The sequence below is a fragment of the Poecile atricapillus genome, chromosome 12, assembly GCF_030490865.1.
Source record: "Poecile atricapillus isolate bPoeAtr1 chromosome 12, bPoeAtr1.hap1, whole genome shotgun sequence".
Taxonomy (NCBI): Eukaryota; Metazoa; Chordata; class Aves; order Passeriformes; family Paridae; genus Poecile; species Poecile atricapillus.
This window is the reverse complement of record NC_081260.1, coordinates 2,070,316-2,096,270: the sequence shown is the minus strand read 5'-3', so window position 1 is coordinate 2,096,270 and position 25,955 is coordinate 2,070,316. Positions and strand designations below refer to the sequence as shown.

The 25,955-nt window shown below is 41.3% G+C and overlaps 1 protein-coding gene and 1 long non-coding RNA gene across 2 annotated transcripts in view; one reads left to right on the top strand and one right to left on the bottom strand.

Annotated features, from left to right (window-relative positions):
* The window catches only part of LOC131583771 (uncharacterized), a 35,259-nt gene extending 24,651 nt beyond the window's left edge, over positions 1–10,608 (top strand). Inside the window, exon 3 of the long non-coding RNA XR_009278589.1 lies at positions 10,332–10,608. This is a non-coding gene — a long non-coding RNA (uncharacterized LOC131583771). The remainder of the gene's footprint in view (positions 1–10,331) is intronic.
* LOC131583768 (homeobox protein CDX-1-like) lies at positions 4–13,525 on the bottom strand. The gene is made up of 3 exons (XM_058848204.1): positions 13,072–13,525; positions 3,400–3,545; positions 4–258 (listed from the first exon to the last, which is right to left on the bottom strand). The coding sequence occupies exons 1-3, from the start codon at positions 13,523–13,525 to the stop codon at positions 4–6; spliced, it is 855 nt and encodes a 284-aa protein (XP_058704187.1).
* Positions 13,526–25,955: the final 12,430 nt, after the last annotated feature.

The window sequence follows — 25,955 nt, the reverse complement described above, 5'->3', positions numbered from 1 at the left end:
CGCTCACTGCGAGGCCACCACCTGCTGCAGGGTCCCTCCGTGCTGCAAAGCGCTCATGGGGAGAGCAGCCGGGGCAGGTGGCGCTGGGAATAAAGAACCGGCCATTTCCGAATGAGTCTGTGCGTCAGGACCTGGCATCGGGCTCACGGAGCCAGAGTCACTCTGCAGAGAGCCCAGACCGCTGCCATCAAAGTGAGTCATTTTCTTCTTCATTAATTTTCTCTCTTTGGCTCTGCGGTTCTGGAACCAGATTTTCACCTGCAGGGGAGCAGAGGAAAATTGTTTTCAGTTGGTACCAGAGTGAATGTGGTCCTTTGTGTATTTAGTCACAGAATCATAGGGAAAATCAGTGGCATGAGGAGCACTGAGAAAGGCAATGACAAACTGAGACAGCAGAGCTGTTTGCTTGTTTGTCATACAGGTAATCTTTCCTATCTAGTAATAAAATATTTATTAAAAGATTGAGAAAAAGTGAATTTTGTTGTTAGTTCAGTTATTTCTTTATAGAATGAGCTTTGATTTATTTAATTTTTTGAAACAAAATCTAACAGAACAGAATCTCATGTGTCCTAGTGATTGCCAAAATTATGCAAGGGTATTGTTACATTGAAAGCTGTATGCCCTAGTCAGGGCAAGCTAAGATCTGCTACTGGCCTATAAATTGAGGCACAAAAGCTTTCCTGATTGGATGCTGCACATTAATTAATGAGTTCCAATGTGGAAGCCAGTGGGAATCCACTTCTGAGCAGAATTTCACCAGCAATACACAACATAAATTCAAAATGTTGTCTTAACAGTGAAGCCAAGTGCCTTCTACTTCATTTGTGGTTGGAGCCAGAACCTGCTGCTGCTTCCCACACAATCCAGTGCCATGAGTGTCCCTGCCCTGTCACAGGCACACAGGAAGGAATGAAGGACCTGCTGAAGGTGGATCTTGATCGGGGTGGGACAAGTGAGGACATGAGCTGAAGGTGAGTAATGGCCAGCTGAAAATACTGCAGAGCTTGTTGAGGTGTGCAAAGTTCTGTGGTAACTGCACTGGCTTTGGATGTGAATCCCCAGGGTTGGATTTAAAGCTGTGCTCTCCAGCTGTTTATCCTTGGAAGTGGCTCTGGATCATATCTGGACAGTGTAGTAAGTCAAGCTACCTCATTCAGGTTTGTTGTGTTTTCTTGTTCAAGCAGCAAAGGAAACACTTCTGTCACTGTTTTCTATAACCCAAAGGAAAAAAATCAATATTTTGCTGAGAAATATTGGTCTGCTTGGTTATTTTTTGATAGAAACTAGAAAGGGAAAGAGAATAATGATTGGAAAGGAGGTAAAACAGTGAGAGGTGATAACATTTGTGGCTACCAGGTTGTGTTTTAAAAGAAAACCGCTGGTGAAGCCCAACAAAACATCTTAAATACTCTCTGTGACAGTCTCAGGGTGCTTCTCCTTGTGGCATTACAATTCCATTTTACAGCTGAAGGATTCAAATACCTGCAAAACCCATGTAAATTTAAACCAGGTCTCTTAAGTCCCAGGCTGCTATCTGAGATGTTTGGCAGTTCCTTTTGTTGTCTTTGTTCTGGAATATCATTTCAGTACCAAATTATGTTCCATTAAACCAGTCTCAAGCCCTCTCAGATCTCTTGCATTCTGACTGTGCAGAGATAATCCAGCTTTTCTCATGCATTTGCCAAAATGTATGAAAAGGTGAAACAGTCTAAAAACTAAACCAACATTTCAGAATTACCCTCTGGCTTCAGTGTTCTTACCTGCCTGTGAACTGAGGGGGTTTTTTGGTTGTTAAACTAGGGAAGCAGATCTGCAGACAGAAATCAGTAGGCACTTCAGGGTTGTGTGCCAATTATCAAATAAATCCAAGTAAGAACAGGTCTGTAATGTCAGACTAAAAGCTGACAGGGCCAGTTGCATCTGTCTGACTTATTCTTTACCTGTTACCCTCCTTCCTTTCCATATTCATATTTCCATGCAAATCTCTTCCCCTGAAGTCTGATTTTCTCTCTTCTTTCTCATCCTTATCGTCTCCTTTATTTCTGTATCCTTTCTATGTTAACAGTGCTTCATTCTGCCGTTCTTTTCTTAATTAGATATTGCACCTTTCCTTCCTTGTTTAAACAATTGTTCTTTGTCCTTTTGAGATATTCCTTCCAGGCAATTTTGGATTTTGGCAGAAACAGAAAAAAAGTTTTTCCAGAAAATCAGTTGAGGTTTTAGGTGGTGTGCAGAGGAATTTGGGATAGAACAGTGTGTGTTCAGCTGTGCTCATATTATAGAGTTGTCAGGTATTTCTTACTTAATCTTCCATTTTTAAAAAAACACCTCAGAGATGTAGGTTGTATGAACTGGAATCCATTTTGTTCTTGATATATTGATGATGAACAAATATTGCAAAAGCTGTTGCCAAGTTTCCCTAATATATACAAAGAAATTGGTCATGTATTTTTGTTTCACCTCTTCAAATATACTAAAAAAAAAACCAATCATCGGGAATTATCACTGAGCTAGGAAGTTTCAAGTAAATGTCACTAGTTGTTTACAGAAGCAGGGCCATAAGATTAAAATTCAGCATAATCAAGTCAAATGATGAATGTTTTAACAGCCAGCAAAAAGACATATAGTGCATTTTTTATACCTGGCTGAAACAATCTTAATTTTCAACAATTCAGTCCTGGCATTCAGCAGATTGATAAATTCAGCAGCAGATTGAGGAATATTTGCAAAATGGATGTTTGCTTCTCCATTTCTGTGAGCTCAGCATGTGATCCAGGTTCAAGTTGGATGGTCAGTGCTACAGCTGGGTGGGTTCTGGGCTATTCCTGCTCAGCAGAGCCCATAAAACAATGGTGAATCAGTCCTAATCATGGGATTGTATTTTGATTTATCTTCTGGGAACAGAAGTGGAATTTGGAGGGCAGGAAATGGGGCAGGAGAAAGAAGTAGCACGTATGTAGGAAATCTTTAACAAAAGGTACAAGGCAGCCAAGGACACAAAACCCTTCAAGTGTCCTGAACATACTTGAGCTCATCACTTCCATCTCTGCTAAAACCGACCTTGTTTGGTTTGGTTATGGAATTCCCACTGACTTCAGCAGAACCAGGACTTCTGCTTTAGAAAGTTCAACATGAAATTCTCCCTGCTACCACAGCCCAGAGAGAAATCCAGGCAGGATTTTGATGATGTGGTTTAACCCATGTTTCTCAGAACGGGAGAAAGTTGGTGTTTGCATTTCCTGCGTTATTGCACAGCTCTAGTTTGGTTCTACTGCAAAGGAAAACGCAGTGTTTGGTTACTTGAGGCATTAACATTTCTGTGTTCTTTACCATACAGTTATCTCCTCAGCAGCAATCATAAATTCAAAGGAAAGCCTGGGTGGGTGATCCATACTCTACCTGTCTCTCGGAAAGTCTTAGGTTTGCAGCAAGTTCAGACTTCCTCCTGATTGTAATGTATCTGTTGTAATGAAACTCCTTCTCTAATTCTAATCTCTGATGATCTGTGTAAACCACTCGGTACTTCTCTCTCGTTCTTGTTTTACCTGTTTTGAAAGAAGAACACATTGCTTCAAGCTAGAATTTTTTCACCTTAGTAACACAAAATATCTGGCTTTAAGTTTGAAAATATCTGCAGGGATTTTAGGCCTGATTCTCTATGCACTTACCCAGAGTAACTCCCTTGACTCAGTCTTGATTTACAGCACAAGAGGTTCATACCATCAGATATTAGGTTTGCTCCTTAGTAAATAGATAATAAACTGCTTCTCATCTTCTTTATCACCCCTGTGTTATCATTTGGGAAAGGGAAGGCATTCCTGGTGAGAATAAGGAGCCAGGAAACCTGGATTCTGTCCCCAGCTCTGCTGCAAGCTTCCTGCCTGGTGTTGAATTGCTCTTGTCTCTGTCCCTAGAGCTGATGCTCTTACCTGCCTTGGAAAATTGTGAAGGACATTTTACTGCACAGAAAATACTGAGAGATTCCAAAGTTCCTCACTTCTTGTTGCTAGAAAAATTCCTACCACATTGTGATTGTTACTGCAATTTGGAGGTTGTGTTGTCAAGTCTGCCACAATCTGCCCACAGCCTGATAACAGTGCAGGGAACAGTGACATAGATTTTCAGATGACAGTTCATGAAACAGAGAAAAGGCAAGCAATACTACTTCACAATGGGCAGGGAACTGCAGCATCTGCTGTTTTGGGAGCAGCACTGCTGCCTCCCTTCAGCTGTGGGTGCAGCTGAGTGGAGCAGACACGGCTCAGCAGCATCCAGGGCATTAAAAGGCAATGGCAGATGACAGGAGCCAGGGAACACAGATGCAAGGAGCTGAAATTTTATGGATTCCATATGGGGTCATTTCTGAGGACAGAATGTGTGGCTGCTCTGAAAGAAAGCTGAGAATGGGAAAGACTGCTGCTGGTTCCCTTCCTCTGTGCCTTATGCTCATATTGGGCAATAATCAATATACTGGAGATCAGCACCTGCTTAAAGCCAAAGCCTGAGCTCTTCCCACATTTTTGGGGGAACATAAACACATTGTTGTGTTGAGACCAGTGTTATCTTTGCTGACCACAATCATTTTTTGGTGCTTCCTTGTTTACCTGTATTTCTATGGACATTCCTTCAGATGTGCACATTTAGCCAGTGAATTGTCTGGGACAGGGAATATATTTTCAGTATTTTTTTTGCTCTGTATCTCATTGTGGTGCTGGAGGTTGTGAATCTGTGTCCTCAGTTACTGCAGCAGAAGAGCCCCCTCAGGTTCAGGTTCTCTTGGGTGATGCAGAGAACTCGAGGTGTTTGTACCTTACCCATCTGCAATTGCTGCAGGTGTTGTGTGCCTTTGCACAGCAGCTCCTGTTTGCTTACAGAGCTTTTCCTGATGAGGTTATAGGTGTGCCTAACCCCTCAGAAAACAGCAACAAACCCCTAATAATTACACTCTAATAAGAACAGTTAATTTTGAACAGGGTGAAATAGATTCTCAGACATGGGGTTGGTAAAATTTTAGGGTCTGAGTAAATCCCAATGGCACAGAGCCCCAGAGCCACCAGCTTTCCCTGTCTGGAGACGGGAGCTGGAGAGATCATCCTTCAATGCTGACAAAGGCTTGATTCCCACCCAGCCCCTCCTTCCCAGTCCCCTTGCTTCTGAAGTTTCATAGCACCCAAAAATCAAAATTCAGGGTACAGAACTACAACAGAATCTTGGGTTAATGTTTTTCCTCCTTCTGTGGAGGGACATGTGGTGTCTCTGTGTTTTATGGAACATATTTGAAGTTAGCATTGCTTTCCACTTGCCACGCACACCAAATAGGGTCACTTTCACCTAGCCCAGTATTTGACAATCAGGACTTTGCTCTTTCTACGAATTTTTGGCTCACCAAACTACTGCTTGCATTAGAAGTTTCTTCAGGCTCTGCTCCTCTTAGGACTATTTGTATAGATCCCAGAACCAGAGTTGGTGAGCACTGGAAGTTCTGGGCAGTGCAATGCTGTAAATAAATCCTTTTATATCCTGGATGGGGATGGTTTTGGTTCACCCTACAAGACAGGGGTTCTCTAGGACTCTCCCCAGGCTTGTAGCACCAAGTCTTCATCAGATTTGGTCCTTCAGCTTCTATATTCCAGCCCCAAGGGAGCATCAATAGTGTCTTTACAATGCTCTGGGCATTATCTAGCTTTTCTTAAGGCCATCAGCCTGAGTTACTTGGAATATTCAATAGGGAAAATAGATGTGGGATTGCTCTTTAGGGTGTGGGTTCTGCTCAATCCATGCAGCCAAACTCCTTTGACTCAAATCTGTTACCTGCCTGAAGGTGCTGCCTGGCTGAGAAAGATGTACAGGACATTCTCATTCTGTGGCATTTCCACCACTGTGAAACTGCAGTGGAAGCAGAATTGTCCCAGTGAGGTTTACACTGATAATCAAGTGAAAAGTGCTGCTAATTTTATAACATTAAGGTAAGAATTGTAGAGTCTCTAAGGAACAGCAGTGGTTCAGTTCAGTCCACATAAATACCAGGACATTTGTTTTCCTTCACTAGAAGTGTAAATTGTTTGTTTAACATATGGTCACCTGTGGTGCTTTAAGGCCTCACTTGATATTTTTTAACTTTTGATCTCTCTAACTGGTGGTTTGGTTAAGGGTTTTTTTCCTCTTCAAATGAGAATTTGGGGTCATTCTACGGGACAAAATGTTTAACATGTTTCCTTAGTGTCCTTTGTGTTGTTAAGATGGAGTACACAAAAGAGCAACAAGGTGATCTTATCTTGACCTCTATTCTCATTCAGAAGGCACAGACAAATATCAAATGATCCTCTATTGCCAAAACAAGGTGGTAAACTTCAAGAAAAACTTCCTGTTTCTGGTTTTAAGTGCTGAAACCCTCATTACCTGAATAGGAGAGGGCTGTGGTTTTTGTTTTTTTTTTTTCTTTTTTAGCTGAAGAAGAAATTAAATGTACATGGAAAGCAGAACTTTCTACCATAAGATTCTTTATTTCTGTATGAGTAACTTTTTTTTTTTTTTTTTTTTTTGTGGAATTGATAATATCTGGATTCTTTTTGAAGGAAGATTGGGAGCTTTGACATCTAATTTCTTTCTTAAAGTTAAGAAAATAATTTAAAATTAAAAAAGCAAAATGAAGGAAATGCTGAGAAATGCTCTGAGAAAAATTCTCTGATGTATCACATAAATCTTGTCTTCGATAATTGGATTTTTTTTTCTGTGTAGAATAATACTGTCTGTGATAGACAAGAGACAGTGGGAGCTGAGATCTGCCAGTCTTGCAAGAGGTACTTTCAGCTCTGGCAGAGCCTTGTTTTAGTTTGTTGGGCCTTTGCTCTCCTTGATGTCAGTGAGAGTTTCCTACAGCCTTTGTTGGATGCTGGGCTGGAATTAGTCTGCACATGGCATTTCCTTTCAAAGGTAAAGCACACTTTTATTTGCCAGAGTTAACAAACAGCAGCAACAGAGCCCATCCCTAAACAGTTTGGGACTTTAGCTTCTAAATTCCATCTTTTAGACAGAGCAGAGCCACTCCACTGTGTTCTGCAGACCTACTGGCTTTAATTTTAATTGCATTTTAATTCCAGGAGAAATATTAACTGAGTAAAATTTGAGGTGGGACTGATGGAGTCACCCCATAGACAGTGGGAGGATGTTCTTCACTTCTTAGGCCATAATGGTAGAATTCAATGATGCAATGATAAAAGTCCTTGTATTAATCCAATTCCTTTGTGAAATCCTGCATATTTTCCTCACTTAGGTGAGTGAAATAACCAACATCTGGCTTTGTACCATCTCAGTTGTTCTTTTGTTAGTGACAGGTTAAAATTCTCATCAGTAATGCTGTGTCAGTTCTCTAGGGAGAATGTTGTGGTGTGGACAGTTGTACATGGAATTGTGGTTGGAGAGGTTATTGGTGCTCGGGTGGAAGAGAAATGAAACAAAAGGGTTTTGAAGCAGCCACCTTTGCAGCCTGCCTGCCTTTGTCCTGAGGGAGTGGATTTCCTGGGTTTAATGAGCTGTGTAAGAAAAGGGAGTTTTATCAAAACCCTCTTTTGCACAGTGACTACTGGGGAGTGCCTTTGGACCAGCAAGAAATCAGATATTTCAGAGCTGGGGATCTTTTCGTGGGATATAGTTTAACAGTGCTGTTCCATCACACCCACTCTGGCAATTTTTGTGACTGGGCAAGTTTTGAGTTGGGGGAAGGGAACAGCTTTCCCATTGGTCATAAAATTCACAGAGTATTTCTTCTGAAGACAATAAAGCTGGGAGAAGGCCTCTTTATTTGCTGTGAAAATCATCACCCTTTCCGGCAATATAACTCCTGAAGAAAAGAGGGAGAAGGAAGAGACAAGAGTGCATATCAAAGCAAAGTGAAGTGTTAAAAGGGTCTGTTGCCTCAATATGACAGATAGGCCTCAAAACCTCAGACAATGTAGGCCAGGAAAGGAAGAAAAAAAAAAAAAACACCATCGGACCTCACAACTAGTTTACAAAGCAAAATAAATTAGCATTAGAACCAGCCCTGGGCCCTCTTTCAGAGCCTCCTCTCTCAACTTTTCAGGAATATTCTGCAGGTACTGAAACCAGCATCTTTCATAAAATCTAGAAACTGCCTGAAGATGTCCTAGGATAGGATAGTGTGGGATTGCAACCTGGATTCCAGGGTTCAGCAGTGTTTCAGAGGAAGTTATGTCTGTCCTTGCTGACTGGATGTTACCTTAAATCATCCCAGAAATGTGAAACAGCTTCTGGATATGCTCAATTCCCACCTGCATCTCTTTGTTACTTTAGTATTAAAAAACTGATGGTAATTTTTGAGTTTATAAAGATACAAACTGACAGAGAGCAGGCCTCAGAGTTTTGTTTAGGACTCTAACTACTTATGTACTTTAAAGGTGTAGGAAAAGTAAGGGGCAAATTCTCCCTGACTTAAGTCAATAATTTCACTGACTTCATTGAAGTTGTGAAGCAAAAGTATTTTTAAATAAGTGTTGAAGACAAATATTATGCTGTACATGATGTTCTGTAAAGCTAAATTAAAATACCCCACCAGCCACTGTATTAGAAAATGTGACATAGATCCAATCCTGTATAATATTCTGCCAGAAACCTTGGTGTGATAAGTAGGTGTCCTGGTCCTGTGCATTACTGCAAAATTAGGTGCTAAAGGTTTGTGGAACTCAGTGAAATTCTGTGTTTGTATTCTCTGCTGCATCTTGCTCATCTGTTCTTTAATACATTCTCAGATTGTTCATGCTGAAGAAAACAGAATAGAATCATAGAACTGAATTTCAACAGACTCAAATTTTGTCTTGTTTTCAATTTTTAGAATGTTCTGCTATTCTGGAATAAAGCTCATTGGCCAAATTCTGTTCTTCCCTTTGCTGGTGTAAACTTTTCTATTCATCTTCATCACACAGAAGGAATTGGACCAGAAGCAGAGCCTTTTTTATTCTCTTTAAGCAATGACTGGGCAGGCAGAAGCACCCAACCTGCAGAAAATGTAGGTGAATTTCTGAGTGGCAAACCAGGGGAAATCCCATTGCCAATGACTGTATAGGTTAAAAGGAAAGTGATTAACTGAGATTTTCACCAGGTGTTGTATGTTCTTTAGCATTCAGCATTTTAGAGGAATGACCTCTAAAGAGGCTTGTTCCTCTTCCTTAGGTTTGAGGGAATATAATTTTTTCCTTCAAAGACTAAGTGTGATATATTTACAGTGCCTTTAGTCAAGATGTTCTCAGTTCTCCTGTCATTAGCAATAGAAAACTGTCTTTATGTCTGCAGAGTAAATTTGTATTGAAGAAGAATGATAGCAGAGTTGTCATCTACAGGAAAAAATCTCTCCTCTGAATCAGTTCACCTGTTTCAAAACTTGTCCCCACCCTGTTTTATGGTAACATAAGTGCAGATCTTAAGGTGCACTTTCAGCTTTGTGAGCAAATTCTCCTGGGAGTTCACTGCTCAAACTCAGTGTTTTGAGCACACTTTTACCACAGGTGTGTGTTGTTTTCTCACACAGTCATAAAGTCAAGTCTACTCCTGTGGAAGTGATGACACAGCTCCATAAAAATCCTGAAATCAATAGGATGAGATTTGTAGCTTCTTCTAAGGTGGTTTTAGTCTACTTTCCATGAAAGAATTTGACTGTAATTATGTCTTGTGTGTGTGTGGAATTACCACCTCACATTTCTAGCTGTGGCTTTGTTCAGTTCTGAGTTCCAATTGCTCCTTGTCCTGGCTGTGCTCACCCTCTCCAAGGGGAAGCTGAGGATTCAGGAGCAGTGTAAGGCTTAGAGTCTTTTCTCACAGTGTTTGTGGCTGAAAATCCTGAGTACTCAGTGCTTCCTCCTTCAAATGTTCTGAATCAAAACACATCAGCTTTTTCCTGTATCCTCAGCATCCTGAGGAGTGCAGAGACAGGGTGCTGGATTCTGTGTGCTCTGATTGAGGATCCAACCCCAATTCCTGCAGTGCCAAGGCAGGGACAGACACTCAGCCATCCTTCAGGATGCATGAAAGCCTCAGCAGGACTTCTCTGCAGGAAATGCATTCTAGTAGTATTAAATCAGGATGATAATGTCACATTAAATAATGAGATCATCCAGAGGTTTCAGGTAACCTCACAAATTTCATTTTACATCAGTAAAATTGTTCTACATTGATGTTGTTTTTTAAAGTTACAGGGCAAAATTTCAAGTAATTTCCTCCTTTGTTTCAGGTTAGTTGTGTAGATAACAGTATCAAAAGATCTGGAGGGTATGAGGCAGTGGTAGAAATTGCAATAAAGTGTTTTGTTTGTCATCTGTCAGGACATGAGGCTGCAAAGCACCAGTAAGAGAAGAAAACCATGAAATCTCTGGAGATGAGAATGCCATGGATTCAGGACCTTGCTCCTGTAGCTGCTCCAAGCCAGACTGCTCAAAGTGAGTAAACCTTTGGCAAGAATCTCTCCCAGGCTTAAAGGGATGAGATTGCAGGAATGTTTCTTGCACATTTCTGAGAATATCTTGCAAAAAATTACTTGCTTTAATAATTACTGTTTTCACAGTGAAATATTATTTGTAGTATTAATATTGATAATTTGTGCTTTGCAGCATGTAATGAATAAATAAAATTTATTTGTTTTAATGATTTCTGTTGTGATCACCTCAGGTAAGTCTGAGCCTCATTTTTCTCATCATTAAGAACAGTGGTTTGTATCTATTCACAGGGAATAAGAAAAGCTAATAAATCATGATTCCCTCATTCTTGCAACACCAAACCTTTACTGAAATTCCCAAAGGTTTTGTAAAGAGACAGAAGGATAGTGCTTAATGAACAGAGACAGCTTTAAGGATGTAAGAAAATTGGATTTCATCTAAGAAAATAATCGGAGGTTTGATCATGATCCAGCAAACAACATTTGCAGTGAGCCTGGTCACACACCTGAAATCACTGCAACACCTGCATGTACAGAACCAAACTCAGGTGCTTTCCTAGAGCTGACACTGCTGCAAGGGAAAATATTTTAAAATTATTTTATGTTTTGGGAAACCATGAAGGACAATAGTGCCTTTCCTTTTAAACAGCAAGAGGATAAGGCGTGAAGGAAGAATAAGGAACCAGCTCCATTGAAGCAGCTCTGCTGGCACTGAGCCTGCCTGGCCTAGCAGAAAAACTAAGATATGTAAGAGGGAAAGAAGCAGCAGGAGAATTCCTTCTCTGGATTTCCCCTAAAGCAGCACTCAGTAGCTTTTAAATGTGGCCTTCCCCTGGCCCACGGGCATTTGGGAGGGTCTGTTCCTATGGCATGCTGATTTCTCCAGGTCTGGACACAGATATTCTCAATATCTGTTAGACCACTCCAGAAAGGAGACACTCCCAGCTCTCCTGTGAATGCTCTGACCTTTGCAGGGTTGAAATTTGGAAAGTTAAAAATCTCTAAGTGCTTCCTGAGCAGCAATTAGAATGTGGTATTTTATATTATGTATCTATATCTCTATATGTGTGTGCTGGATCAGTTTATCCCATGTCCCACTGTCACAGGGACAGCACAGAACACACCAGGCTCCCTTGGTGTGATTGGAAACCACAGGAGCACAAAGCAGGTAAGGAAAGGTTGAGGAGCAGAGGTTTTTTTAGCAAGGGTCCTGCCATCTATAAATCCCACAATTAGTGAGCAATTTTCTTGCCCTTGTAAGGATTCCTCAAAAATAAGCTGCATGTTTTTTTTCAAAACAGGCCCTCTTTTGTTTTTTCTCAGATAATACTCAGTGAAAAACAAATAAGATTTTAAAAATACAAACATTTTTATCCCCCCAAATTCTTATTCACACAGAGCAACAGCCTGTTCTGATTGTTCTATTGAATTTTGGGGACTCTCCATGAGCTAAAGTTGTGTTCAGCAGCAGTGAGGAGGACTCTGCCCATACAAATCAGATGCATTATTTTAATACAGACAACTTTTCTATGCAGTTGCTTTCAATTCTCTAATGTCTATTTTAAGTAATTGCTTTTCCACCAGAGATTGATTCAGTCCCCTGCTTTGAAGACTTTTATTTACAAGCACGTGTGGAGGGAGGGAAATGGAAGGAACCTTCCTGGGATGCAACACTGAAATACTGGGAGCATCTCTTTAGGGGAGGAATTGAGCATCCCTAATTTCTACTGATCTCAGTGTGTGTCGAAGCTGCTCAGCACCTCAGAGGATCAAATACTTTCATACAGCAGATTATGCCTCTGTTCTGTTCAGGCAATTTTCCCTCTTTTTCTTCTCCCCCTTCTTGTTTAATATTTTCTTCATATACAGGGTGCAGATTTTTGTTTAAGTATGCTCAATATTTATATTTTTCTCTCTTGTTCTGCTTCCCAATCAAACAGAACCTTTCCCTCAACCTTCATGGCTTATTTTTACTTCTTAAATTGAAGAATTGTTTTGTACTCCTTGACTCTCATGCAGCAGAGCCTGATCTGTGGCTGTATTACCAGGCTGTGTTACCATGAATCTTTGTATTCCTGAATATTCTGAGAGTTGCTACTACAAAGTGAAGCAAGCCTTTCCTTATCATCCCTGCTTTTAAAGCATTGACTCATTGTTTGATCTTGCAGATCTCATTTCAGTGTTCTGAGCTTTGGAGGGGTTGTTTCTGGTAGAAACCCCCTGCTGTGCATATTTTACTTGAACTTTTCCTAGGTACTCCAAAACTTGAGGCAAAAAAACAAAGAATAAGTGGTGGTGAATGCAATACTTTCTGTTTTGTTCCAATCTATAGGACTCCTATTCAGAGCAACTATTGGATATCACAAACTTAAAAAAACATATCTGAAGTGAGAAGTGAAAGGACATTGCTTTTCATTTCCCACAGGATTAAAGGATTAAAGCAAGAAATAATCAACCAAGCATCCAATAATTGAACCAATATTTAAACTGCTAGCAAAAGAATCCTTCAGAGCAATCAAGATCTTTCTTTATTAATCTGAATCCTTCCCACTGAACAGGGAACCTGGCAAAACCCCCACAAATGCCACAACAACAAGTTAAAACCTCTTCTCAGCACAAAACCCTCCTACCTGTGGAAGTGGATTGCACCGTTTTCCTCATCCACTCATAAGAGCTGTGCCTTTGGCTGTTGGGAGAGATTTGCTGGGCATTAATTGTATCTACAGGCGGTAACCCCGCAGCAGCAGCAGCAGCAGCAGCAGCAGCAGTGGGGTGCAGGGAGCTGTAATCAGCAGAGCTGTAGGAGCCCTGCCCGGGGGACGAGCCATTGATGTGGGCAGCGGGCACGGCGCTGGAAGGGCCTGGGCCGTAGGCGCTCCAGTCCTCGCGCTGGGGGCCGTAGTGGGAGCCCCAGGCCGGTGCTGGCTGCCCGTGGGTGTCCAGGGCTGGCACAGGGTGGTATCCCATGTAGTCAGAGTAGGCTGGAGCAGACACGAAGTTCTGCACGGGCAGGTTGTTGCTGGTGCACCTTGCGGATCCCGGATACATGCTGCTGTCTTTATCCAACAGATAGCTCACGTACATGATGCTCACAGCCTGCCTTTGTCTTGCTGGGACATCCTGCTCCTCGCAGGGTTTGTTTGATCTCCCTTCCCCTCCTCTTTCTTTCTCTCTTTTCTAGCCCAGCCTGGCTCTATAAATGACTCCTGCTAGCCCTGATGTCCCTTTACTACACATGATTAACAATGGTTTTACCAGGTGCTGGTGGTAACAGTTTACTAAGGTCCTGCCTGATGTCACAGATAACTGCCTGCCCCAAAATTACATTTGCATTCAAATGAAGGGCTGCCCATGCAGGCAACCCCACCTTGCTGCTAGTTCCAGAGCTTCCTTTCTCACAGATCTTTATGTATTGCCAGCCCCCTTCTTTACTTTGAGAATGTGGTTTGAAATCTCGTGGTCTTCGAGCAGAGCTGAGTACGCAGTTAAACTGTTCAGGCAGCAGAAGTTGTATTTTTCTTGAGCAGTGCATGTCAGGATCTCACTTCAGGCTCTCTCTTAGAGTTACTCAAAGCCTGGTGTCTGCTGGTCCAGTAGTAGTTCTGCTCCAATGTGCTCTATGTTTTATAAAAGTAAAACCAAAGGAGCAGTTCAGTGTTTAACTGCAGCTCTTACAGAGCTCCTCACATGAGCACTCTTCTTGACTTCAGCTCTTCATCTGTGTGGGAGAGCACTTAGAAACCACAGTAATCCCGGTGATTTTACCATTACAAAGGATACACAAGAAGTCTCATAGTCATTTTGAGCATTTGTTCATACGAATAGTCTTGTTGATGTTAGCAAGCTATTCATGAGCTGGCTGCTTGCCACGGTGATTGAAGTTCTCTATTCTAACCTCCAACGTTCACAGAAAGGGAATCTGTTATTGAGAGAATGCAGAATTTGTCACTTTCCCTGTGCTTATATCTTGGTTGTGATACTGAAATAAGTGATAGTTTTCCCTGAAGGTTTTTTTTTGTTCTCATTGCTGTGCTTCTTCACAATAAGTAACACCTTTCCTTGGAAATATGGGAACAAATTATAGCTTTTTAGCTCAGGAAAGCAGTTTCCTAACTTTCAAGAGCAATCTTATGTTTGTGAGTAACAAATCCCTACGAGATCATCTGTAACCAGCAGCAAGGAGAGAAAGTGTGGATTTCTTTTCTTAAACGAGATAGATACCTTAGCATTGTCTCTTAATGGGAGTTTACCCTGTTTTCATTCCTGCTCCTTTAACGATGTGATACTTAATTGCACCTTTATTAATGATCCGACTTGTTAAAAGGAGTTTTTCCTTAAACAGGTGCAAAGTATAATGAGTTTTTTCTTTGTTCAGAGGTGTATTTTTTTCCCTGAGTCTTTTGCACTTTAACACCATTTCAACTTTCAGGAGGAAGGAATCACTTTGCACACCTGACAACACCTTTGTTTCCCTTAGTGAGAGAACGGTGTCCTTAGGCTGCATCCACAATGTGCCTCTGGAAAAAGCTCTTTTGACCGATCATTTCAGAAGCACAGCTACCTGCTGGAGTATTTCAGATTCTCCTGCTTGGAGAACTTGGGTAAAAATTGTGTTCTTTTGCTTGTTTGCTTGTTTTTGGGGAGCTGATGTTTTGTCAGTGTAATTGCTGAAAGGTATTTTAAAAATCATTAGGTGGTGGGAAGTTGCCAGAAGCTGTTTCTGCTGCTTGCATATGTGAGTTTACTCGCTTGCAATTTGCACATCTGTGACAGCTGGCCACTCAAAACTACCCAACTACTTGGGAAGGATTTCTCAAATCCAGGGAAGTCAGTGATCAGTGGGTCATGGATCTGAACTGCTTAATTCTGCTGCAGCAGCAAAATAAATCACGGTTGTCTAGTTTAGAATTTAGAATTTAGAATTGGATGTCTCTGGACAGACTGCAGTTAAAGTGTGATTTTAATGTAGTGGGATCTTCTTATTTTTTAACTCCAGTGTTTTTCTCCTCAAATTTAGAGCACTGTGGTTGCTCAGTAGTTCTTGAGTGTTGAAATAGTTACAAAGAAAGATATGTTACATCTTTTTGTTGTAAGTTGATCTCATTTCCTTTCTTCCTCTTCAAAACTGTTGAAGCCTCATCCTTGTAGGCATTTCAGTGCCTCTCCTGAGTGCAGGTGTAGCAATAAATCAGCCAGAGGAAGAAGCAGCATTTGCTCCTTTACTGGAGCCCTCCAGCTGTCTGCAAAATGTTTTAATTAATGTTCGTTCAGTGACTTTTCCTTCAGGCTTTATCTACTTGATATAGCCCAACACAGAGCTCTGCAGAAGGGCTGAGTTGGATCTGCCCTTGTTCAGTGTCCAGGAGTGTTGGATTCACCAGACTCCAGCCATGGATTCATTCTCTCCCACTGCAGCATTTTTCCATGAGGAACATTTTGGTCTCTTTTCCACAATCGTGTAATTTGTCTTATGGAGCTACTGAAATCAACGAAATGGTGATTATTCCTGTGTGTTAGAAAAATCACATAAAATACCTTTTGATGCTTTCATTAATACATGGGTATTAATGAAAGTGACAGTGTGACATGGAAGGAGATTTTTCCTCTTCCTTGCTGCCTAAAGAAAGGGCTTTACAATCTGGGATGGTTGGACTGACAGTGCTTTGCTCCTCTGGCCACCTGCTGTGCCCACGAAACAGGAAACTGCTTCCTTTGGATTCCTTAGTACCCTAAGCTGGTCTGGCTCCAGCAAGCTGTATTATTTTATTTTATTTTATTTTAATTTTATTTTTAATTTTTATTTTTAATTTTTTATTTTTATTTTTTAATTTTTTATTATTTTATTTTATTTTTATTTTATTTTATTTTTTAATTTTTATTTATTTTGTTTTTATTTTATTTTCATTTTTTCATTTTATTATTTTATTTTATTTTACTGATTAGTCCAAGCTTTTATAATTGACATAATTTCAGTCTTACCTATTAGTTAGACCACAGTCATTCGACTGTGATTGCTGGAGCTGTGTGAATAATCACATATTAATATAGTTACTTTAAAATGAAATATTTTCAAGTTCTCAAATGCAAAGTGAATGGAAATGAGAAATCGCCCTGAGTTCTCAAGAGGGAAAAGAACTTTATTGAGATGATCCTAAAACACCTTCACCCTTGGACCTCTCTAAGACACATTTTTCTAGTTCTAAATTTGAATAGTTCCCATCCTCTGAAGCTGGGAAGTGGTGTCCACCAGAGATCCTGGATGGAAAAACATCTCTGAAGGAGCTTTTATCAGGAGGTGTGGGCAGAGACCGAGCAGCAACACTGGGATCCTCCAGTCCACTTTGATTATTCCTCTTCTGCCACATGAATGAGTCTCCAGAACTTTCCTTTGTCATGTCACAAAGCCATGGATCTGCTGAGGTCCCATCCCCAAGCTGACCTGTCTCTCCTTTTAAGCACATCCCTGTCCTGGCATGCAGACCTACACATCCCATCCTCTCATCTACGGACTGACAGAGCTCCAGTAGCTTGGTTTTATTTTTCTGAAGCTTTTCTTTTCCTTTTTGGTCTCCAGAGAGCAGGAGCACCCATTTTTGGAGGTGTGTTCCCGTTCCAAGGCTGATCTCTGACTCCAGTGAAGCAATGGAGACAGCTGCTGGTCAGCTGCCTGCATGGCAAGGAGACCTTTCCAGGCTTGCAGGGATTTAGGGAGATTTCAAAGCTCTCAGCCTGCTCAGTTCTGTTTGGAGCAGGACTCGTGTCAGTCATTTCCAGCTGCAGAAAGCAGCAAAGCTCCTGAAGAATCCTGGCTTGGAATTCTGGATATGTTGCAGGGATTTTTGCTCTGCTGTTGGATTAATGGTATCTTCTCTCCTTTGAAACCTGGACTATTACGGAAGCTTTTAAAAATTTAAAAATTAACTTTTACAAGGAATTTTCTGGACTAAAAATGTCTGAAAGGTGGTGTAGTACAGAGTGGGATTGCTGAGTGGTGACAGAGCTGGGGTGTGAGCAGGCAGGGCTGGGACACTCCTGCCATCCACTGTGGCATTGAGCCACAGGGCTGGAATGTCACATCCACTGCACACCAGGGAATGACCTCAGGACGTGATGGCAGTGAGGAGCCAAGAGCAGGACTGTGACATTTTAATCTTGCATTTTCTAAAGAGCAGCTGTGCTTCAAATGTATTTTCTTTGTTAATCAGTGTATATGCTCTTAAAATAATGTCCCCAACTTCCAGCTAACATATGCTGGCATAAGCATAGCCTTTAGGATGGCTACAGTAAGCAGCTTTCTCAAAAGAACTCTGACAATACTTCTGGTTCTGAAAGAAAACCTCTCCTTTCCTCACTGTTGTTCTGTGTGCTTTGAATTTTAACACCTTTAACACCTTGCAATGCACTGGATCTCCTTGGGCTGTGTGAGTCACGGCCCTGCTGCGATGGGATTGGCAGTGGTGATGCTGTGGCAGCTTTCAGTAATTCACATAACCTTCAGTTATTCTCCATATTCATTCTCCAGAACCTTCCCAGAAGTGCAGACAGATCACAGCCACTCTTCAGTGCCTGCTGCCTCACCTGCCCCTCTGTCTCTGTGTGATATTCTTGGTTAGGTTCTTTTTCCCCTTGAACTGAAGTTGATGAGAGGGAAGCTGTTTTTTCTCTTGTTTGGACTTGGTTGTTTATTCTTTTCTTATCTGCATTACATGGATACAGGGTACAAGGAGCTATGTGCACTAAGATAGAAAGGTGTAAAATGGCCAACAAAGATCTTCTTTAAGGTCTTTTATATGTCCATTTATCCAATTAACAGATGCCAAGTAAATTATTTTTCTTAGTCACCCAATGACCCAACACCTCTGTGCTGCACTGTGACATTTTCTATCCAATCACCTACTGCTACCCAAAAACCTCTAGAAGAAGACGAAGAAAGAAGAAGGAAAAGAGACAACACCCTAAATCCTCCATCTTGTCTTCTGTTCTCTAAACTACTTTAAACTCCAGACTTTTAACTTTTTCACCCAGTGACATAAGAAACTCTCTAATTTACACATTTACACTCCTAGCTTTTCTATTTAACCTTAACAGTTGTTTTCAGGATGTTCTATGAAATCCAGTGCTTTCTTGGATGTGAGAGCCAGGTATCAGAGATAAGGGCACACTCTTTGTGCCTCTGACTCCAACACCCCTCTGCTGCCCACAGAACAGGAGAAAAACCCATCCACAGCGAGCTCTCTTTGCTCACTTCACACCTGGTGCACAACACGAGGTTCGAGCCCCAGGCTGAGGGGAATTCCTGCTCTCAGCTCAGTCAGCAGCTGAGTTCAGCAAAGTGGGATCCAACATTTCCATCCATGGAATTCTGTGTTTGTGCGTGTGTGGTTAATGCTCCTCTGCTGCTGGAAACCCCCCTGTCCGCAGCTCCTTGAAATTTAGAAGGAAAATGTGTTATATTTTAATGTTAGGGCTGCTAAATCTTACCTGGGGAAATTCCTTACCTTAGGTGATGGTTTTGAAAGCTCTGTGAACACCTGGCTCTAGGAGCACATTCTGCACTTGGGTGCTTGGCTGCTGAGCCAATAAATGTGGATTATTTTCATCGAAATCTTCACTAACATCTAGAATTTTTTAAATTTAAATTCTTTAAAAGTATGTTTTATCCTCCTGCCTCCTTTAGTATGGAAAATATCCCTGGCTCTGAGAGTATCTCAGCATAGGTGAGGGATGCACAAGTACCTTTCCTACAGCTCCTGAGTGAAAGTCACCGCAATGGCCTCTCCAAAGTGACAATTCCCACTAGGTGGCACTTGGAATCCATCGTACTAAAACCCCGGCTGCTGGAGAACCTGTGAGCTGCCACTCGGATTTGTACTTAGTGATCGACCAAGCTAAAAAAGGATCAATGTAGTGCTGCCTGCAGCAAGTTTCACAGCTCCGTTTAATACCAACATTGATTAAATCCCCACCCCCAGCTCGGTGTGAAACAGCATTAGCACAGAAATGATCCCCTCTCCCAGTCCCTGCATCCAGCTTTCTCCAGAGCACCACCAATTTCCCACCTCCAGAAAAAAACACCCCCAAACCCTCCAAAAACCCCAAACAAACTAAAAGCCCCAAACCTAAAAGAAACAGACAAAAAACCCTCAAAAATCCCAAAACAAACTCAACCCCCCCCCCCCAACCAACCAACTAATCATTTATGTCCCTGGAAATTCAACTTAATACTGTTGTTTAAAAACCTAAATTTTATGGTTTTATTTGAAGTGGCCAGATAAGTGTCAGCTCCCTAAGCTTTGTTCCCACTGATATTCAAGAATCTCCTCAGAGTGGTGCAGGAATTTGGAGTTTCCGTGAATAAAATAGGCCATAAGCAAGGACTGAAGTGACTGTGGGAGTAACAGGCAAAGAAATAAATGACATGGAGAAAAATGGGAGCTGCAAAGGGAAAAGTGCATTGGGAATATTTGTTTCTGGATTGTCTGCCACAGGCTCAGGGGACATCCACAGCACCTCATAACCAATTCACTGCTACTGATGATGCTTTCTCAACTTTTGAGTTTGGTGAGAGCAGAAATGCTGAACATACAGGACAGCAGCTGAGGAAAGCTCAGAGCCAGGTTTTAGCACAGCTCAAGTTCTGTTTTGCTGTTGCCACGTTATTTAATCTTTAATTTATGGCAATGAATCTTAAGCTGTCCAGGGGTACAGTGGCAAAATCCTGTTCTTCACTGTGGTTTATGATCACAGGAGCTCAGATCGATGAGAGAACTGGACTGAGTCTCTTCCATCGTCCTGTTAAGGACACAAATTCATGCTCAGCAGCTGAAATATGGCTTTGTGAGCATTAAGCTTGCATATGGCTCTCTGAGTGGTTTCTAGGGTTCAACAATTACTCAGTAAACTCAAAAAGAGCCTTTCAGCTATTTATGTTGGCTGTGCCCTTTTGAGGGAAGCTACTCTAAGTAGTAGGCTCGCGATTGCCATTGTTAAAAATTCATCATGAACCAGATGAGATTATTAAAAATAAATCAAATACTTTGGGTTCACTTGTACTGGTTAGCTGAATGTATTTCTGCAAATTCTGTTATGAAAACTCATGAGTTGGAAACATTTGAGTTTGGTGTTAAAAGCAGAACTTCCAACATCACCCTGAGAGAAGCTCTGAGGTCTCTTTGTGGGAGTTTTGTGGCTGTATTGAAGCACACAGCACCTGCAATGCTGCAGCAAGAGAGGGATTTAAAATAGCAACGTGTGGGCATTTAATCTGTTTACTTGGGAAGGGACAATACCTGCCAGTGCCCCTTCCACGTGTTATAAATTCATATTGTGATATTGAAATCCATATTGTGATACTGGCTTTTGCAAGTATTAGGATGAATATTATATGTTATATGCTTTTTGGCTACGTCTGTACTTTTTCTCTTGCTAACAAGTTTTAGGCTTAGAAGAAATCCAAACATTAGAGCTATGTCCCTCTGCACAAAGCAAGAAAACCTCAGAGAGCAAAGACAGTGGGGCCCAAGCTGTTATCAGGGGAAGGACAATTCAGCCCAGACTGTTATCAGCACTGACCACTTGTAGAGAAAAGTTCTAAAAAGGTGGAACCAAGGAGTGACCATGCAAAATACTTCTTGGAAAAGTTTGAATATGCATTAAACCCTCACAGCAGGAGGGGATAAAAAGGATGTTCCAAAGATACCAAGTGTGTTCCTGGTAATGCACCAGGGCACCCGGCCTTTTTAACCCTTTGCTTTATTTTCTTTGTCTCCTAATTGTCTTTTTGTTTATATGAAACTTTTTATCATTTATTAAGAGAGCGAACCTCGTTTTTCACACATGGGAGCTCGCTGAATCATTCAGAATCTGAGTGAACAGATCCAGGGGGCAAAGGTTTTCCAGAAGGGAAATAGCAGAGATGCTCCTCTGCCTGCTCCTCTCTCCCAGGTGCTGAGTGGGAGGGGCAGTTGTTTTTAGCCCAGAACAAACCCCATGTGCTATTCACTGCTGCAAGATATTATTCTGAACAAAGAGCTCAGGAGGAGCTGGATAAAGATGTGATAATTGCGTGAGTCACAGGCAATACAAGTGTTTCAAGATTCTCAATCCTTGGGTTTCAAGCTTCCTTGTCGCTGTAGTTTTCCAGCATTGTTCAGAGTGTGGTTTACTGAAGTTTTCTCTGAAGTATCCCAGTTTAAATTCTGACTATTTGGAAGACAGTATGCTTGAATAAACGCATCATTGCATTTGTTTTGCATAACAATCCTTGTTTCCACTTTTACAGCTGTATAATGGTATTTCATACTTTTTACAGTGCCTGATATTCAAGAAGATCAAAGTATTTAGCAGATATTTTCTATCTTTGTACTTCTAGCAGTGGGATAAATATTTCTGCTCAAATCTAATCTGTTACACTGGGACTTCCATGGCTGCTCAGCTGAGCATGAGATAGTCTGGGGGAAGATGATTATCTGCATAGATACTTCTAGGAAGTAATTAGAACTCACTTGGCATAATCATATGGAGTTTGGACATTCTGAGAATAAAGAGTCATGGTTAACAACGTTTATTTGAATGTTTGCTGAGCGTAGGATCCCACATTTAATTAAATATATTATTAGAAGCTCCTGTTCATAGAATTCTCTGATGATGTTGGTTGTTTCAATGGCAGTAATTCCCTGTGTGTGTCTTTGCTGTGTGGACATTCCTTCCCCAATGTCCTGTCATGTCCCCTTTCCTTGCAGCTCCTGAATGGGACTGTGGGTGTACATGGAAAAAGAACCATTTATGTAATTCTAATTATTCCTGTACTATTTATTTCTCTAGGATTGCTCTGACTGTAACTCCTGAGTGTTTTTTCCTGTCATATTTCCTTCTCTTGACTAGAACTGTTTCTTTATTTCTCTTAAGGCACCGGAAGGAATCCTTGAGGTCCCAGGCTCAGTATGTTCTTTTTTTTTTCTCAAAGCCTTCCAACAGGATATCCCATTTTCAAAATAAATACAGCATTTTGTTTTTGGAAAACAGGAAGGGCAGGCCATGGAATAGATGGCAATAAAGATTGTTGCTGAGATGTCCAAAATTGGAACTCAAATTTTAGCAGAAGGTGTACAGATCATGAACAGGAACCTTCCCTTTTAAAGGCTTTTAAGGAAAAGAAATTACATCAGGAAATGCTAGATGGAATTTTCAGTCTTTCCTTTAAAGAGATGTCTTATCCAGAAACAAAGCCACTCGAAATAGAGACTGGCTTGTAAACATGAGGAGAATTCACTTGTAAAGTAGGTTGAGATGTTGTCTGCTGATCAGTGCATGAATAAAAGCTTAAAAAAGTTTTTATTACACAGCAAGCAGCCAGTGCATCTTATTCCTGTAGTTGTGGTGAAAAGGTTTGTTTTTGTTCTTTTTTGTTCTTTTTTTCCTTCTCCTACTACAGTCACCGTGCAAAAATTTAATGAGCCATCTGCTGAACCACAGTTTTACTCTGTAAATCAACAGGGGAAAATAGCAGCCTCTTCCTCAGCAGAGCTATTCCTTAAATATGTTCAAAGTGGGATCTTTTTTATCAAAGTGCTATCACTTTTCATAATACAGCAACAATTTTAACATTTAAAGCAATTGGAAATCTCAGCCGAGGTTTAGCTCTTGGTTGGTTGTTTGGAGTCACAGGATACTGGATGTGGTTTAACAGGGACAGATTGTCCAGGTTTTTATTAAACCAGAGAAATTCCTTCATTGTCAAATATTTCCAAGCTCATCAAATCAGAGGCAAAACATCACAGTTGATATATTAGTTGCTTTTCTGTTAGCACAGTTATGTTATTCTCATGTCATACCTGCAGCCTGAAATGAAAACATCCTTCTCCTGCAGGCTGCACACAAATACATCTCAGCACAGCTCCGTGGATTCACAAAATCACACATTTGGGGGGTTCCTTGCCTCGTTTCTCAGCAGTCTCTGATCAGATATTGCTGCTTGCCTCTCTTTGGGTTATGGTTTGTAATTGCAAACCTCCTCTCATAAACAAACCTCACAGGTTGAAATTTTTCAAAATATTGCTACAACTCAGATTTTCTCCTGTCTCATCCAGAAATTTCCATTTAGTAAAATCTGGGCTTAAATACTACAAAAAATCCCCCACAAAACCAAACAAACAGTCTGGTACAGAAATACCTCTGAAAGCCTGACTGTGCTTATGATTACCCTTTTTTTTTGTTCCTTTGGGGGTTTTTGTTACTTTTAGATCTAACTTGTTAAAGGAAGGGCTTGGTTTTGCTTGCTGGACAGAGCACAACACAAATCCAGTGTGGTGAGATCTTCCTTGCTCCAGAAATTGTTGGGAAGGGAGCAGTAATGAAGCTCTGATAGGTTCAGGTAGCCCTGAGAAAGACCAACAAAGAGCTGCAGCTTCTCCTTGTGGCTCTGTATTGAATACTCCTGGATATATTCCTAATATTGCTGTTGGGAACAAGGAGAAAGCTGCTCCCTTCTCCTGTTTGTAGCTGCTGAGCTGTGAGCATCAGCCACAGGGGATGAAATTGGGTTTCAAGGCATGTCCCAGTGATATTTCAGAGCCACGGATGCATCTGACTTTGCCTCATGAATAAGCCACAACAAAAAGTGCTCCAGCTGGTGATCAGTGCTGCTTCCTCAGCAAATGATCCTGTTGCTATGAGACAACAGGGACTCTGGGCTGGCTGCAGTGGCTGGTTTGATCCAAACCCCATCCAGAAGGTCGTTCTTGCCAGATGATGCAGCCTCAGTGATTTCAGTATTTACAGGACCTGCTGGAGGCTCGTTAATAAAATATTTCTTCTATTGGGATGTCACCAGAAATAGAAAGAACCAAAGGAACCACATTTGCGATGTAGATTTTCAAAGAAAAATGGCAAATGAAGGGTTGGCTTTAAAATGAGATTCCAGATGGGAGAGGATCCCTGAAGCTTTGCATGTCCTGCAGACCTCATGGATCAGGGAAGAGAGAGCGAGGCACAAAGAGCTGCAGGTCTGTTTGGAGATCTGGTGAAACAGCAGAGGGAGAGGATTTCTTTATAACTATTTCTGTAAAATATGTTCTATAAAATGATGTTGAATTAGACCAGAGGATACTGTAAGAGGTGTAGGATCTTTGAACCTTGTGTACTCTGTGAATCTGTGGTTAACACTAAATGCTTTGAAGGTAATAATAAAACCAGCAGTGAGGCCATGAGGTGTTTAAATGAGGAAGTCAAGAATGAACTGTGGGTTTGTTAGTGTCAACAGAACAGAATATTTCTTTCTGCTGTTTCCAGGTCCACCAATTGAAGGTTTAAGCAAACACTATTTTGCAATAAGGTCTTTGAGCTTGTAAAGTGAATTTTAGAATGGTTACATCTTTGTCTGAGAATAATCAGCCTGAGCTGCTTCATGCACTTCTTTGGCCATGATCTTGTCTGCTGAAATCCTAAAATAATGTTGTGTCTAAGTGTGAGGAGAAAGGTATTCTGCACAAGCAGGTACTGGCTGGTATCCTTGCCAAATGAAGGTGTTGCACAGCTTTGAAACACAACTGGAGTGCACAGCTCTGGAAACGGCTTCCCTGAGCTTCTCTGTTTGGAGACAGAGTGGAATTCAACTACAGAAAAGATGGACAGGTCTCTGACAAGGACAGGTCGTTCAAAAGGTGTGAGTGTTGTCCTCTCTGGGGTATCTCCACCCAGACTCACCTGCATTGTGCCACTGCTCAGAAACACATTGGGAGGGTAAGAACTATTTCAATATATTCCTTTCTAATTTCAGCTGATGCCAATGCTGCTTTAGGGAATAAGAGAAAATGAAACATTTGCAGACTGCTTTTTTCTTATTCTTCCACTCTGTCCTTTTTTTTTTCCTCTCAGGGATGATGTAAATATTAGCAAATTAAAAAAGGCACATTATTTTGAACTGATCCTCATTTCACAGTAATTAGCAAACCCTAATGGCCTTTAGGAAAAAACCTTTTCCATTCCATTCTGTTTGATTAGAGGAGCCCAACAGGAGGATGAAGAGAGAACAGAACTGCTTTCCTTGCACATTTGCTGTATCATAGAGGAGATGGGAGATATTTTTCTCTCTTCTGGTGATACTGTAAAGAAAGTAGCAGAAGCAGAGTAGCTCTTGCAGGTCCCTTCTTGCATCACAGTATTTAGAAAATAAACTTCTACTTCAGAGCTTGGTAATCCTTAAAAGGTTTGTCAAGATTGCTGGAGTCCACACCAAGTGCTCAAAATAGTTCTGCTGCACTGGCAAAAAATCATTTGCTATTACATTTCCTGTCACGCTGTGTTTGTGTGGGGGGTGTTTTTTGGGTCACTCTCCTCACAATTAGGTAGTTCTGAGAAGTTTGAAGTGTCACTCTGAGCCTCAGGTTGTTGTTGCAGATCCCATGAGGTGCTATTGGGAGCAGGTCCAGATCCGTGTGAGGGGAGGGAACAGCTCATTCCTTGTTGCTGGAGGTGATGAGGACACTGGTACCTGCCCAGGGCAGAGGAAGGCTCG